The sequence below is a fragment of the Periophthalmus magnuspinnatus genome, chromosome 5, assembly GCF_009829125.3.
Source record: "Periophthalmus magnuspinnatus isolate fPerMag1 chromosome 5, fPerMag1.2.pri, whole genome shotgun sequence".
In the NCBI taxonomy this organism is placed as follows: Eukaryota; Metazoa; Chordata; class Actinopteri; order Gobiiformes; family Gobiidae; genus Periophthalmus; species Periophthalmus magnuspinnatus.
This window is the reverse complement of record NC_047130.1, coordinates 8,558,006-8,574,209: the sequence shown is the minus strand read 5'-3', so window position 1 is coordinate 8,574,209 and position 16,204 is coordinate 8,558,006. Positions and strand designations below refer to the sequence as shown.

At 38.6% G+C, this 16,204-nt stretch overlaps 1 protein-coding gene across 1 annotated transcript in view; it reads left to right on the top strand.

Annotated features, from left to right (window-relative positions):
* The window catches only part of ptprt (protein tyrosine phosphatase receptor type T), a 151,830-nt gene that overhangs the window by 93,732 nt on the left and 41,894 nt on the right, over positions 1–16,204 (top strand). Inside the window, exons 18-19 of the mRNA XM_055221627.1 lie at positions 8,660–8,814; positions 16,025–16,117. Of these exons, the coding sequence (XP_055077602.1) occupies positions 8,660–8,814; positions 16,025–16,117 (248 nt within the window). The remainder of the gene's footprint in view (positions 1–8,659; positions 8,815–16,024; positions 16,118–16,204) is intronic.

Here is a 16,204-nt window from a genome sequence, read left to right as displayed (position 1 = left end):
GTCCAGGTAGGTTGTCCAGTGGTCCATGGGCAAATACCAGGCATATACTTGTTCTGATGCACCTCACGATCATTCTAAAACTATTCAGGAAAGGTTCATTTATGTCCTACGAATGTGACTTTAGTATTCATACCTGCTCAAATAAGTATCTGGAATCGATACTAGCTTTAGGATCGATTAATATCTTATTTCCGATACTTTGATAACCCTAGTGGGAGCCGATATAACTCTATGGTAGATTCAGTTTAAAAAAATATATGACACGTATGATCCAAAAATATTTGACTTTGTCTTTGTCAGCAATTGGCTCCACAAACTTCCCATATTAATCTTATGGGTTAAACCCTTTTCAAATGACAATAAGCTTTGCGGTTGAATAATGGCTCCACTCTCTGAAGCTATCATGAAAAAAAAAAATCAATTTTGTTTATTTACGCTGGCAGAGAAGATGCTGAACTTTGTGCCAAGTTTTAGTTTCATGTGGATAGGCCCACTAATTACAGAGATATTAACCGAGACTAAAATATGCACTCTCATAGTTAAAAGGCAGTTTCTATCATAGAATTCTGACCTGCCCCCCAGCTCAATGTTAAAGGAGATATTGTTGAATGTTTAGTATGTGCGACATAACATTCGATTGTCTGACAGCCCAGATGAACAAGTGCTGTTGTCTTCCGTAAACAGGAGCTGATATATTGATCCTTGGTATCTCTGTTTGTTTGGTCTGCCTCTCCATCACTCACATCTTGGCTCTGCACAGTCTTGGCAAAGTCACCATTAGAGACTGAGGCCACAGGGAGTCAAGTATCCCATCCACATAAACCGGAATCAAGTAAAGGGCATCAAGCAAGGGCAGATTGATTAGTAATCAAGCAACATGGTGCAGGGTAACTTAAAGCCCCACTGTGTAATAGGGATGGGACAATATTATGGTTTGTCATGAGAAAAAGGAGAGACAGTAATCATTTTTGAGACATTTTATATAATCATGAAAATTAGGCCTGTCATGATAATTACTATATCGATGTGTTCAGTATATTAAACTATATATTTTAGAGCTCAGTATTTATTGTGTGTAGAATTTCTTGCCAAAAGTTGGGGAGATTTTTGTGGTAAGATTTGATCTGTAGAGGGTAGAATAAATAACTTTTTGTTGATTATTGCTTCATTGTGATATTTATTTCTTGTAGTTGATGGTTTTTACTGAGAGTATATTAAAATGTGTTTACTGGGATTGTCCTGCTTTGTTTCAGTGGTATAAAGTGGTTTCAATATAATTGTTTATCGTGATATTTCTCAGGAGTGGTATACATCGTGCTTTTAAAATTGTTGACAGACCTAGTGATAATCGCCCACAGAGATAATCGCCATTATATCATCAGAATGTGCCAAAAAAAAGTTGTCTGTCTCTTCTAGATCATTGTTGTTTTCACTTATAACAAAGTACAATACTATAAATTTGTTTAAATATGGAATCTGTTCTTATTATTAAAATGATAATTATTCATATCCATAACATTTTTAAACTGTCAGCAACTTGAGTCATTATCATGATATAATCATTAATCGCAGGCTTGCATCTCCAGAAACCTGATTCTTTTTTCCTCCTACTTTTATCCATTGAAAAATGTTCCTTTGACTATAATATTCAACCGCACTGCAAAACATGGAATCATGCAGGTGACGTGCCACCTCCAGACAATTATATGGTGTTGCTTTAGTAAACATGTTGCTTGTGCACATTTTGAAGGAAAATGATGTTGGTCAGGCTTCATTTTTTGTGAATAGACATTTCACCTTTTCTCATTTCAAACTTATAAACACTGTTCTACTCTCTTTCTACTCTATCAGACTTGGTGATGGGGGCAGTTTGTATTTATCTGCTTGGATTCCTCATTCATTCAAACATTACTGATAATAATTGTACATAACATTTTATTCAGTGTATGTAACCTGGCCTATGCTTCTAACTGTCCTGTAAAACCCCTTGTGTGTGAAGAGAAAGAAAATACTAATTTGTTAGACATGCTTTTTGACGGATACACTGTCAGACTGAGAGGGAAGCACTTAGCTGTAAAAGCCTTATGAAACACCTCAAAGACAAAAGCCTCCAAAAACAGAAGACTCTATATACTCTCTATATAGATGAGGACACATTCTGAGAGCACTTAGTTCATTATACAGTGAGGGACAACTCTGTTTTAAAGGCAGTGAGGCAGTGATGAAAACATGAACTAATCTAATGTGTTTCTTCCTCTGGCTCTTCACCTCCACCTCAGCTCCTGCTTCAGAAGACATGCTTATTCCTATTCATATTATCTGTAAGTAGAAACATTCATTTACCCTAAAGATTCATCCATGTTCAAGATAAAGTTTTGACCCTATACAAGACATGATTTAATCTTGCAAGACAATGATATTGACAATAACATTATTAGCATAAACTGGTCAGTGAGTATCAACGTGATGAAAATTAGCACCACTGCTATAGCAATTTCAAAACATATTCAAAACAAAATATTTCTGTTGATTGGTTAAAAGTCCTTAATATGGTGAAATTGGAGCTCATGAATGGAGGTATGCAATTTCCCAAACTTGAGGACTGAATTAATGTTTGAGCTGGTGCTAGGGTTTAGATAATATTTAGATGTGAGAGCCCCTTTAAGTTAATGGCCTCCTGATTTTAGCCATAGAATGTGGTTCCATTGGTTCCATTCAGCATTTTGTTAAATTTGAAATACATAAACATGAGAACTAAAATAACTCCTGCATACACTACCTGACAAATTCGTTGATCTCTAACTAGAAAATAATTGCAGTGTTAACCTCACCCCATAGGTCACTGTAATTCCCTGTTATCACGCCCCCTGAGAGTCCATTCCCTGCTTCTAAACTCCTTCTAATGGGCCCTATCTGTTAGTACACACTCCCTCAGCTGAAATATAGAGCTGTAATTCCCTCAGAGTCAGATCTCTCTCCTCCAGCGTCTTCAAAGTGTTGGAGCCTCAGTCCAAACCAAGTGTAACTCTCATCAGTGCAGAGCCTTAGGTCTGACAACAGGAGGCCAGGCTGTCTGACCTCTGCAAATCACTCTGCACTCACTGGGCTACAAAGGGAAAGGCTGCAAATGCACGCACACACCGCACGCACACACCGCATGCACACACCGCATGCACGCACCGCACGCACGCACCGCACGCACGCACCGCACGCACGCACGCACCGCACGCACCGCACGCACCGCACGCACGCCCACACACTCACACAAACACATTTTACCATGTGTCTGAAATATAGGAACATAATAAGGACATAGCCGGCACATAACCAAGCAGACTTCCCGACAATTATCACCATAATGGAAAACACATACTCGTGAATAATATACCATTGAACATTGATACAGAGAATCAGACATCAGAAGGTTTAATATTTTACCCGTTCTCCTCATCACCTCACAGACAAATAGTGTCTTCTGTAGTACTAGTACTTTTCCTGTTTGTTTTTGTGTGTAGGCAGCACGGTGGCTGAGTGGCAACACTCATGCCTCACAGCAAGAGGGTTTGGTTCGATCCCCGGGTCGCCCAGGCCTTTCTGTGCGGAGTTTTGCATGTTTCTCCCCGTGTCTGGATGGGTTTCCTCCGGGTACTCTGGTTTCCCCCATCAACCAAAACATGAACGCCCTTTGAGACAACTGTTGTTATGATTTTGGGCGTTACAAAAATAAAATGAATTGAATTACTCTGTCTGGCTCTAAACAGCAGATCAGTGATGAGAGAATGTTTGCTCTGGGCCTGGGGCTGCTCTGGAGCTGCTCTGGAGGCAGTGGTGTCATGGCGCTGGTCCAGTGCACAGCAGCTGGGGATGGCTCCAGGATATTTGACTCTGTCTACAGTCTGTCTGCCTGGAGCTGCTGTACAGGGCTAAACTGGAGCTCTGACAATCCACCGACAACACCAACAAATGGCTCTACTCTGCTCCTATCAAGCCCTTAACATGCGTCTCATGTCTCATCCATTAAAGGTGTTTATACTTGAATAGTCCAAACCCTGCTCCGCCCTCAGACTCAAGTCAAGACAACGAAAACAATAGGGCTAGCCAGTATGCTGATAGGAGTGAGGGCACCCATTAGGGGCATGAATGATTATGCTAAGCATGACTCAGACACAGTTCACACAGTGTAGCTCAATAGACGTGGCCTACAAACAGAAACTGAAAACAACAGGTGTGTTAGTTTCGGTGTAGCTGTACTGAACTGAAGAAGTGGCTTGGATGAGCAGCGAAACGTCTTCACTCCTACAACTTTTTGTCCAATTGACAGATTAGAATTTTTCTTTTACTTTGTATGGCTGATCGCTACTTCAGCTACATGCTGTCTACATTTAAATATAAACTGTTGGCATGCTAGTTGTTTTTAGCTTTACCATGGCAGCAAAACCTTTGAACCTTGTGAAAAGTGCTCATAAACTCATCACAGTGAATAACTAGGATGCTCAGATTTCATGGGGGAAATATGTAATAAATTTTGACCTCTGCAAACCGTTAAAAACAAGAAAAACAAGAAAAACATAAGTAATTCATTTTAAAGATGGTGGAAATCAGTTATAGCCCCTTTAAAAGAATGGGGACCAATTCATAGTTATGAACATTTTGACATTTTCTAAATATGCCAGATTAGAACCTTGGACTAATTTCAAACATATTTTACACAGATTAAGTACAGATGGATAAAACAGGTGAACAAGGACACAGAAATTACAGTATCATGTTAGTAGAAATATGTTTGAGAGTGACAAAAGACATTTAGAACCCAATTAATCTGGGTTCACTGATTCATATTGCAATATATATATATTGTGTTTATGAACCTTTTAAATGATTCTGACAGTTGGTTTCATTCTGTGCTCGTAAATTAATCAAAAGCCATCAAAGCTCTCTTTTTCCAAACTCGTCTAATGTCCTGCCTTTAGCCTTGTCTGGAGGAGTCCATGATTCTCACAGCGGTTGTCATTGGAGTGACCTTATGGCTTAATGAACCGTCTCCACTTTCATTAATCAGGGGTTAACACCACCCACAATATGTATGGAATATGTCATTTAAACTGTTGTCCCTTGGGGAATGAGTGGGGAATTTGTATCGGTAGGGAGATGTGTATATATAGGCTTATCTTGTCTTGAATATTGACATTTTGTTAGAGGATGGTCCATGTGGGGGATACTGTGTCCAACTCAAAGATTCTTGCTCACTCATTCTCACTCAAACCACAAATCTTTCATCAACAACACTTCACGATTGCTCTCTCATGTCAGTATTTCAGACAGTTGAATGGGCATCTGTCTTAAAAAGGATGCTACATAATTTTTCTTCACGTCTCATATTTAATGGTGTCTTTGATGCACTAAACCTACTCTATAATAACAGAATAACAAAAGACTTGATGGGTGAATCACAGAAAATGCTTCTCCAAGTTTCATCAGAGCAGTGTAAACTAGTCACGATGAGAACAGTGGGCAGTGAGTTTGTGCAGCTGCAGGGGTGTGCTTGTTTTGGTGATCTGGTCTTGCCTCCGGGTGTGTTAAGACTGCCTGTGCTGCATGGGATATATAGTGCTAACTGTGAGCCACAGTGAGGGGGCGCATTTCTCTATGACCTATCACGACGCTGCCTCTCATGTAACCACCTTCAAAACCACAATACTCAAAAGGATTCCAAATTGTTTGCCTTACAATTTTTATCAACATTAATTTGTGTTTTTAAACAAAGTTGCAAGTCAATCTGAAGGGTAAATGAAATAAAAAATCTCTAAATTAAGGGATTTGTCAAAGAGCTGCAGTTTTGTGACAGGATAAAACTCATGAATACTAATCTCCAGTCTTTCATTGGGTCATATTATTTTTATAATGTCATACCAGAGAGAACATTTCTAGAAGTACTAATTTTATTTGGATAGTTATGAGAAATAGATTTTGGACAGTTTCTCCTGTCATAAAACATCACTTGTGTGGGGCTTTAGCTTTTAGTCATTCAGTCGATAGTTGGCTGGTGGTGTCTTAGACGAACAAGAGTTAAAGAATTTACATGGAACAACAGCAGATAAGACAATGTTGATTTGATCACTTGGGAATTAATCTGCCATTTTACATATGAATACAGTTTCTTAGTACATCTGTTTAAATAGTTGATTTTGCAACTCCCCTGTCACAGTAACACATTTTGAAGCACGATATACTGCTAGAGAGAAACAGAATGACAAATGATAATCTTGAAACTATTTTCTGCCACTGACACGATAACAGTAAAGCAGGGTAATCACAATACACTTTTTTAATGGACAGAATCATTTAAAGGTTTGAGTTTCAACAAATAAATAGTAGAATGAACCATCAATTAGCCATAGAAGTGACTTATTCAACCTTTTACAGCCCTTTTACAAATCTTATGAACAACTAAAATAACAAAAATCTCCCCACATTTACAAAGAAAATGAAAAAAAACGATAAATATTGACCACAAAAATATATATTGTTCCAGCTTCCATATATTGAATGATAAGTCGATATAGTCATTATGGTGACAGGTCTACTCCCATGCACTTAAGTGTAGTTTTGGTCAGATACATGGTCAGATCATAATAGTGTTCATTATTTTGCCACACCCTCTTTTAGTGGGCTCATCGGTCGACAGGGCATCTCTTTAGTCTACTAAAAAATGCAGACCTACACTTGGAACCATATATATTGTGTAGTTTTGCTGCTTATACCATGTGAAGTTATTTTTCATATGGCGTCTAACAATGTACTAAATCCGCCTTTGCACAAAACGATGTATTCAACTATGTAGGTGAAGAATGGGTGAAACGTTATCAGCAACAGACCAGAAGAAAAAGGTAACAACAATGAGAGTGCAATAGGATGGGCAAATGTTCGTCCCGTAATAATTTTCCTCCTTCAGAGAGAGCCGAGCCTCCTGGCCTCTGTGAAAATCCGGTGTGTGATTGGAGCTTAGAGTGGCCCATAGCTGTCCCTCTGTCTGCACTCGGGAGGAGAAATGGAAAGTGAAGAGGCCACAGAATAAATACGACACAAAGCACAGTATTCAAAGAAAGGACAGGATTAAAAATAACAACAATTGAGCACAAAATGGTAAATGCATTACGTTTTTATACAAACATCATCCGTATAAAGTGTTTCTTTTTGAGGCAGTTCAATACTAGGCCATAATAAAATATCTCTTTTGCTGTGGATGACTGAAAACAAAAGTTGGAATTGTTGCAAAGTGGTGTTGATTGAAACATCCTTTACATCTCGGTGCTCTCAGAATCACATTATTTGAAGTGCTTTTTCAGCTTTCAGTTTGTAGGCTCAGAGGCTCAGCAGGGACAGTTCTCCATCAGACTGTATAGATTTTCTGTAAGTACGTCTCCAACCCACAGGAGAGACTAAATTGGCTAAGTGTTTGAGTGGAAAGGGACGTTCTGTCTGCCATATGAAACCACTCCTAAAATTGCATAATGTTGCTCTTCTCTTAATCCTTACATCATGTACACCTAGATCATTACAGCTGCTAAATAATTTTTTGGGGCTTTTTGAGCAAATGTTGGACACCTTATCTATTTCATGTAAGATAGCCCAGAAAAGCCTTTATGTATGAAAAATCTATGGAGTAGTTCTATCTTGATTTCTGAGCATGGGTGTGTGGTCTTTAAAGATGCCATCTGTTGGTTGATTGTTTGACTTGCCCCTGTTGTATTCTCACATATCACCACTAGATGCTATCTTTGTTACTGCAGTCTGATAGCAGTCTGCAGCTGATTGCCAGCTTTGGCCTGACAGAAGAAGACCAGGGAGCTCAGGTAACCTTGGACAAAGGCAAAGTGAGGGAATGGAGGGATCAGGTTTCACATCTGCCACCTACTTGCAAAAAAATCTAATAAAGTTGCAGATGGTAGCTTTAAAAATACTTGAAAAAGCTCTTGTTGGAATAATTAGACTGATGTTGGAAGTTTGCCAGATAAAGAGAGAAGTGGAATGGGGTCATGACTGTCCCCTGTGAGATTCCTGTGGTTTTCATTCTGTGTGTTAGAGTATTCATGCGTCAATCTGTATTTATTTATTTGGCGTTTTATGTCAGATGATATCAGATTGTATTGGCTGGCTGTTTATTCTCCATCTGTTGTCTCAGTGGTGTCAGTTCAAAAAGTTCAAGTACAGCTGGAAATAGCCATTTCAGAACAGTGAACAGATGGAAGCTGCAACATCTCAACAACCTGTGAACATTTATATAGGGTCAAACTGCTTGGTAACAGTACAAATTATTTCAAACCCACCAAATGAAATCTGCTTGTGACATGACAATGTTCCAGTTACAACACAAACCATTCCACCAGTGACCCGAGCCCTTGGGACAACAGATGGAAATGAACCTTTGGCTATAATCCAGTGTGTTTACGATGATGTTGAATCATGCCTGTTCATTAACATGCATCGTCTCAACCAAATAAATATATATATTTTTTAAAGTATCCCAAAATTATAGATCATGTTCTTTTGTGTTTGTGTATGTGTGTCAGTGGATGGTAGAAGCATTTTCATTCGTACACACACATTGTTCAGTCTAGATTATCTTAGTATTTATTTCCTCATGTCACTTTATCTGTAGGAAGTTGGCGAAGAAGCAGAAGGAGACAGCCAGCAGCTCCACACAGCAAAGGGAGATGGGTCCAGTGACCACAGCTGACAAAAGCACCACAAAAGTCAGTACACTGCACAAGGACGACCCCTTCTCCACCTCCAACCAGGAACTCAACGGGTTTGGTAAGCTCATAAAGCAATGTGATGTTTTATCCATCAATCACCAAGTACATTCTTGACATGCAAGTAATTTTTAGCATTACTGTGAAGGCGAAACTCTGCTCTGGCTTCTGAAAGTTGTGAAAAGTGCATACCATTGTAGTGAATAATTAAGATGCTACGAATGTGGTCAGAAGAATAACCATGGACCACCGCTAGTTCTGTTTTTTCAAGTTTTCAAAATCAGTATTGCATCTTAAATAACATATGATTTTTGTATATACTGCACGCTATGTACCCAGTAGATACATGAACATGAATAATGAAAAATAACAGCTGACATTACAACAAAATCTTGATTACATTCATGTATGACAAAAGGCTTTTTGACTAATGCCTTTCCACGGATTGCAAGATCACACTTGAAAGCACCTAAATGTCAGAGTTGAGATAAGCCAGTACAAAATGAGTTAAGTATGCATGATGAACACATTAGTGCAGGACACAAGTGCAGTGTGGTCAGTCAGAGCAGAGCACAGGCCAGCTCCGCTTTAGCTTGTTCCTTAGTCCCTCCGGAGCAGCTCTGGCTCTCAGCAGCCAAGCTCCCAAAAGGCCAGGCTGACATTTTCAAGAGGAAAATGCACTTCTGAGAGGCCTGTCTAATTACCCCAGACACACTGAGGGAGGACATACCAACGCAGCAGAAAGAGCTGACTTTCACAGAGTACAGGTGAACAACTGCACTGTACAGTACTGTATATGTAACACTGGACCATCACCGGGCAGAGAGGCAAAAAACTGGAACAGAAATACTGCAGTTTGTGTTGGAGGCTTTGAACCAGAGTTCTGCTGATTTTATAGAACAACAAACATATGGGAACAGCAGTAGGAAGCATTTATCACCACACTTTCCTGCTTAAAAACAATACTAAGCCTCATATCTTTCTTCAATCAAACTCACTCACAGACACTGTGTCCTTTAGTCTCTTGAGTTTCAGTCACAGCTTTGGCTCAGTTTTAATGAGACTAAAAAACGCTGACACAACGAGGGAGTAATAATATTGTGCAGACTCTGACAAAGAAATAACCTTTGTTATTGCATCCACACAGCCCTCTACACACCCCTGTATATGACAGTTTATTATGAGTTTAACATGCAGCCACCGTTTGCTTGAAGAGAACAGTGTTTTTTTTCTGTGAGAAAACAAGGCTCAGTGGTTAGAGCATTTGTCCACAAACACAAAGATTGGAGGTTTGATCACCATTTGGACCAAGTCCTGTTCTATCCTTAGGTAAGACACGCATCCACCTAGCAGCCTCACTCCATAAGTCTACACCAGGGCAGCTGCGGCTTACCCTAAGCAATTAATGAATAATACCTGCAATATAGCACTTTGAGATGATTCTGTAAACCATGTTACAAGTGTAAATTATAAATAGACTTTTATAATAATATAACTTATAGGCACTATACCTGATATTTACTGTCTTAAAAATGTGAACAATTATTTGTAAAATTACTTTTGCAGTTTGCAGCGCTGTTATTCTTCACTTTCTGAACACATTTTGAACAGTTCTTCCCCATGATGAGTTTATAATCGCTTGTAACAGCTTTCAGAGGCCAGAGTGGACTTTTGCCTTCACGATAATGCTAAAAATTACTGTCCTAAGAGCTGCTTTTACAATGTATCTGTTCTGGGGCAAAACAAATTTCACCTTATTACAGCCCAAGTTCCTTTGGTTTAAACCTGAAAATATTTTATAATTTTCCCTTCTAATACTTAATGTCCCTTTGCTGAGAGCATATCACACTGGCAATAGTGGTGAACTTAACAGAATGATAAATTGAACCCATCTGTAATTGTCATCCTTCCATGAGTCCAGTCCCTTGAGTGAGTGATGGGCAGAGGGTGTGGGGGATAAATGTGTGTGCAGCTGTGATAACTGTGTCTGATTGAACAGACTCAGCTCTGGTTTAATATGTCACTGTCAGGATCCGCAGACCTCCTCAGGCCATTTCTACGACTCGTCCTGTAGCCTGTGCTGTACAAGGTGAAGGAGCAGAGCCATCCAGCTCTGGAGTAGGAAGCACATTTACAACTGCCATGAATCAGATGCCTGGTTTAGATTGGTCATTTTAAGCTTTTGATGGGAAACAGATGGGGTCTGAAGATTGATGGTAACTTCAAATGTGGCTGAGCAGAAAAAAAAAAAAAAACTTTGAAGAGAGCGTTATCTACTTTAAGCCTTTTATTATCATTGTATTTTACCATCTTTAATGTGATTAAATTGGACTTCAGGAATAAGTAAAGTCATAATGAATTGAAAGTGTTAACATTGCAAATCAAATCACAATTGCAACTTTTTATTTTATTTTTTTAATAATTTGTTTTTTTATTTCCCCAAAATCGTTCCACCCTATGCGGATGGCTGTTATACCTGCTATGTTTCCTGGGTTGGATACAGCACCCTTGTCTAAATTGGCACAATCAGCACCTTTAATATTGCTGCACCCAATCTACACACATGTACCTTATGTATTTTGTCAGCCTTTGTTAGTTCAACCCTCTCTCAGTCCCAGAACAGTCCCACATACAGTTTATCGACTGTATTGTGAATGTGTCATTTTTAAGTGCTCACTTATTGGGCCTAAAGCACTTTTATTCTGGTCCTTTCAGTGGAGCATTAGTGTTATTGGATTGTACGTTCAGTTGTATATGGACTATGGATTTGTCTGTGGACACTTTCACTGTTAACTGGCCTCTTAAGATTTGTTGTGAGTTTTACAGATAGATTTATTGACCAATTTCTCTGTCCCCTGTCTGTCATATGTAAACTCTGTTAACTCTATCTCTCCCTCCACAGCCTCTCCCTCATCCTGCAGCTTTTCTGTCCAAGGAAAGACGCTGCAAAGCAAGTCCCTCATCAACTCGTACTACTCAGGTATAAATGCAACATTCTTGATAAACCCAAAGGTTCAATGTGTATGTTCTGTGACTGTAAAAAAAATTGAAGTATGCCTTTAAAATAATATTTTTTTTGTGTTTCTCTTCTTGCTAATATACAGTGTCCAAAGAGCCTGTTCCAGCCACAACCTCTATTGGTAAGACTTCTGCTATTTACTTTGCACTACACATGTTTCATAATGGGATATTTGGCACTTTGGCTTTATTTCCAGTTGCCAACCCATTTACAAATATTCAAAGGCAGTCTGTTTAACACATGTATTACCTCATTACATCCAAGTCCTGTTTTTTGAAGACATCCACTACTAAATGAAAACTGATGCTTTGTTACACAGCAAGCATAAAAATGTGCACACAAAATGTATATGAGCGTATTTGCTGAGGTAAATCTTTAAGATCATGTTATTTATTTATGTGGAATCAACACAAAATCTGCGCATTTCAGCGTCATATATTTAGTTTTGATTTAGTGCAGCGTGTGTGAAAGTCATTGCGGCCCTTTAGACAGTTTGCTGATGCACAAAGACAGGACAAAACGTGACGATGCAATAAAACTCAGATATTCTAAAGCATGATGCATTTATAAAACAGATTTTCAAAACTTGGTGAATTTATCAAACGGATGTTTTAAAAATGTATAAAACCAAAACTCAAAATAAAACTTAAAATGTGGCGATTGTATAAAACAGTTCTTCTAAAACATGATGATTTAATAAAACACACATTTCTTTAAAACATGATGAAGCAGAATGTGGCTGGATGCTTGAGCACTTTCTGCTGCAGCATAAATCAGACTCACAGATCTGAGACGTCAGCTCCATCTGTTCTACACAATTACACACTAAAGCTTTAATCAGCACGGGGATGTGTACGGAGCACTGTTACACGACTGATCAGACGATGTTCTATTGTATCATACCACTGCTGACACATGACATACATACTTGTTGAGATGCATGTCTTTCAAAAGTTTAAAATTATTTACAAAGAAAAAACATTGAGCAAAAAATGAAGCAGATGGGCACGCAACAGCATACACGGTAGTAGGCCTGTCACGATAATAACTATATTGACAAATAAATGGAACAATATTTTTTGGGGAGTACTTTTTCTTTGAGCTAGTGGGGAATCTTTTGTTATTTTTCTGTACTACGATAAGCTGTGAGCTGTAGGGGGTTGAATATATAACGTATATGAAACATTATAGAAACAGACTATATACAAAAGTTTTTTTATTCAGCTATTTATTTTTTGCAGGTCATGTTTTTTTTTGGTTTGTTTTTTATGATATTGTAAATGTAGAATTGTTTTTTGTCATAGCTGATTAGTTTCAATATTATTGTTTATCGTCTATATTTTCTTCAGCAATATATTGCTCTTCAAATTGTGATATCGTGACAAGCCTACATGGTAGTATTACTGTTGTACACTGTATGAATGGAAACTAGGGCTAGGCAGAAAGACAAAGTATATTTTTTTCCTTCATATTGATAAATCTGAATTCAATTTTAATCAGTGCCATTTAACACAAAAATAGATCCAATTTCTTCCTCCAGAGTTTGAACTCCTCTCCAAACTAATGCTTTTACTGACTTAGCAAGACCTCTCGATTAAAATTACTCAGGCTGATCATTTGATATTAGAAATTGCACATATTTAATTAATTGCACAGCCCTAGTGGAATTTGAGAACTGTATTTATCCCAAACACCTTCAGTATAGACAGAACAAGAGAACAAGAGTTACAAAGACACTGATGAAGAGGATTGCATGCTTCAGTCCAGGTGTTTTCAACAAGTCCCTCTGCGTATATCTATGTACACTCGTGGGTTATACAGAGTCTGGGAGGTTTTAAGAGGATGTGTTAGAAATGCCGAGCACCTAGGACAGCTGTTAGCATGCGTTACCTCTGATGTGATGTAAATCCGGTGGATCAGGAGAGTGTAGAGGCGCGGCATACGTTTTTATGAGCAAACACGTTTAGCTGTAAAAATCCATTTCGTCCACTCGATGCGTTAAAGGTTATGTCACGTCAGCTTTTCAGAGGGACAAGGACAGGCCTGAGCTGGAGCTGGAGCCTCTCAGCACCAGAACAGTGTAAACAGTGGGGTCAAAGGTCACGTTAGGGGTAGGGGGAAGTGACATGAACATATAAGGTCATATAGTGAGTTGACCCTATAATGATTGGCCAGTTTGAAGAGATTGTTAAAGCTCCGTTTGCATTGATATGTTTTTTCTTTGTTTGCAATGCTCCTCTTTATAGCATTAAATTTAGATATTGTGCTTTTTTTCCAATTATGGGCGAAATATCTTTAAATAGCATGTGTTCTTACTGTGAACAGGGTCACCACTCCACAGATTTGACATGTAACTTCTCCTGGTTGCCCCATGTTGTTCCCTTTCCTAGTAGGGTTGGTAATTGTATCGGGAATCAGATACTAATCAATACTAAACTTAATTTTGAAACTAGATATGTAAAATAATCCACTTCTTCCAGATACAATAAAGAAACCATTTTGAATTCTCCTTCCTTGATCGTGTTCCTATGTCCTGTTCCAAAGCTCACTGTTTTTCTCCGCACATTACTGAAGGCCAATTACCTCTCCCAGTCTAGTTCAGCATAGTATTATTCCGCCACAGTTAAGTGATTATAGATAATAGCAGCCATTTTGTTTGGTCATAATGTGGAGCTGTGGATAAGTGAAGGTGAGAGCAGGAGAGAGACATTTTGGGTTTTTTTCCTCTCTGCAGTTTTCTCCACTGGACACTCAACATTAGCTCTGACTCACACGTTCTGACATTTTTCACTCAATAGGTACAGTCCGACCTCACTGGGATTGAAGCTAAATCACTGAGATCTAAGCTAAATGTACAGGCTAATAAGGATAAAGGTGCAAAACACTTACCTTGCACCATTTAACTTTTCTGATAAAGGATCTACCATCTGCTTGTTTCCATGGAGATGATACTGTTTGGCTGGAATGTTCCACAGTATGACATTAAATATATCTACCTTTCATTTATGCAGTTATAGGTGATTAATTGCCATAAAAAAAATACAGTTAAAACAGAACTCGGCTCCGTGGCGTTATCTTGAAATGGATATAATTAACTTTATAATGAACTTTCTGTGGAATATTTAAGGTAAAGCAATAGCATCTCCGTGGTTACAAGCTGGTGGCAGAAAGTTACCTAGTTGCACCTTCACGCTTTACTTAAGCTTCCAACATTAGAAACTATAATAAAGATTTTCTAAATAACCCCGTCATCTGCGGGTAAATACTTTTTCCTGTCAAAGGACTACATGTGAACTAGCCTCTTCTGGCTAGTGCAAAGTTACACGCACTAATGAATATACTGCAGATTTATATCTTTAATTTTGTGTTTTATTTGGCAAAAGACAACAGTAAAGCATGCAATTATTCCACTGAAAATCCCCTCCGTCTTGAGTAATTATCTCCACCGCACCACCGGAGAAGACAAAAACAAACACGCACTCTGAGAACATAAAATTCTTCACTGGATTATAAGTGTATTAAAGTCTCTCTTACAATACTGGCTGACATATAAAACGGTTGGTGCATAAACAGGCTCCATCAGTTTGACTTACAGGTGCTGCAAAGTGCTGAGTCCTCTCTAAGTGTCACTAAATAAAGCCGCATGAGGAGGAGGTCAGACTGAAGGCTCCGAGCCAAAACATGAAGGACTGAGCACACACAGACTGCACAGCTCAGCTCACACCAGGCTCCATAAATCTCTACATTAGCATGGAGACGTCTTCATCAGTGTCAGACTGGAGCTAGGGGGCAGATCAGGTTTTAGAGCATATCTGACCTTGGATGGCCACCTGCAAACACACTGTACACACAAATGAAACTAAGGGTTTTTAAAAGTATTGAAAATCAGATACTAATCAACACTAAAACAAAATTAGATTCTCTTTTGATCTTTTGAGCAAGTATCTATACTTAAATACATAAACAGGGGGAAAAAAAATATCTGAACAATTTTAGGATGATCACATGATAACATAAAGAAAGTACTATTTTGCACTGAAAATTACATTATATTTTCTGAAAAATTAGCAATTAGCATTGTGGTATCAAAATCGGTATCAAGTCTATTCTTGTATCAAAATCAAGTTTGAAATTTCCGTATTGTACTATGATTACTCACAAACACATGCATTTGTTTATTTATTGTATAGTTTGTTTTTGAGCAACCCAGGTTTATTAACAATGATTTTTTTTTTTCTTTCTGGTGTTGCAGACAGCAGCCAGGCATCTCTGTCCCAGCCCTCCCTGACCCTTCAGAGTTTCCCATACGCAGGCTGTGAGTCTGTGGAGCTGTCCTACCAGAGTGGTACGTCCATTCACTACAGTTTCTTTCGGTTCAAGGTGGGAGGTTGCTTGGTAATACTTTATTTTAGGTTAGTTTGGTGGAACTTCT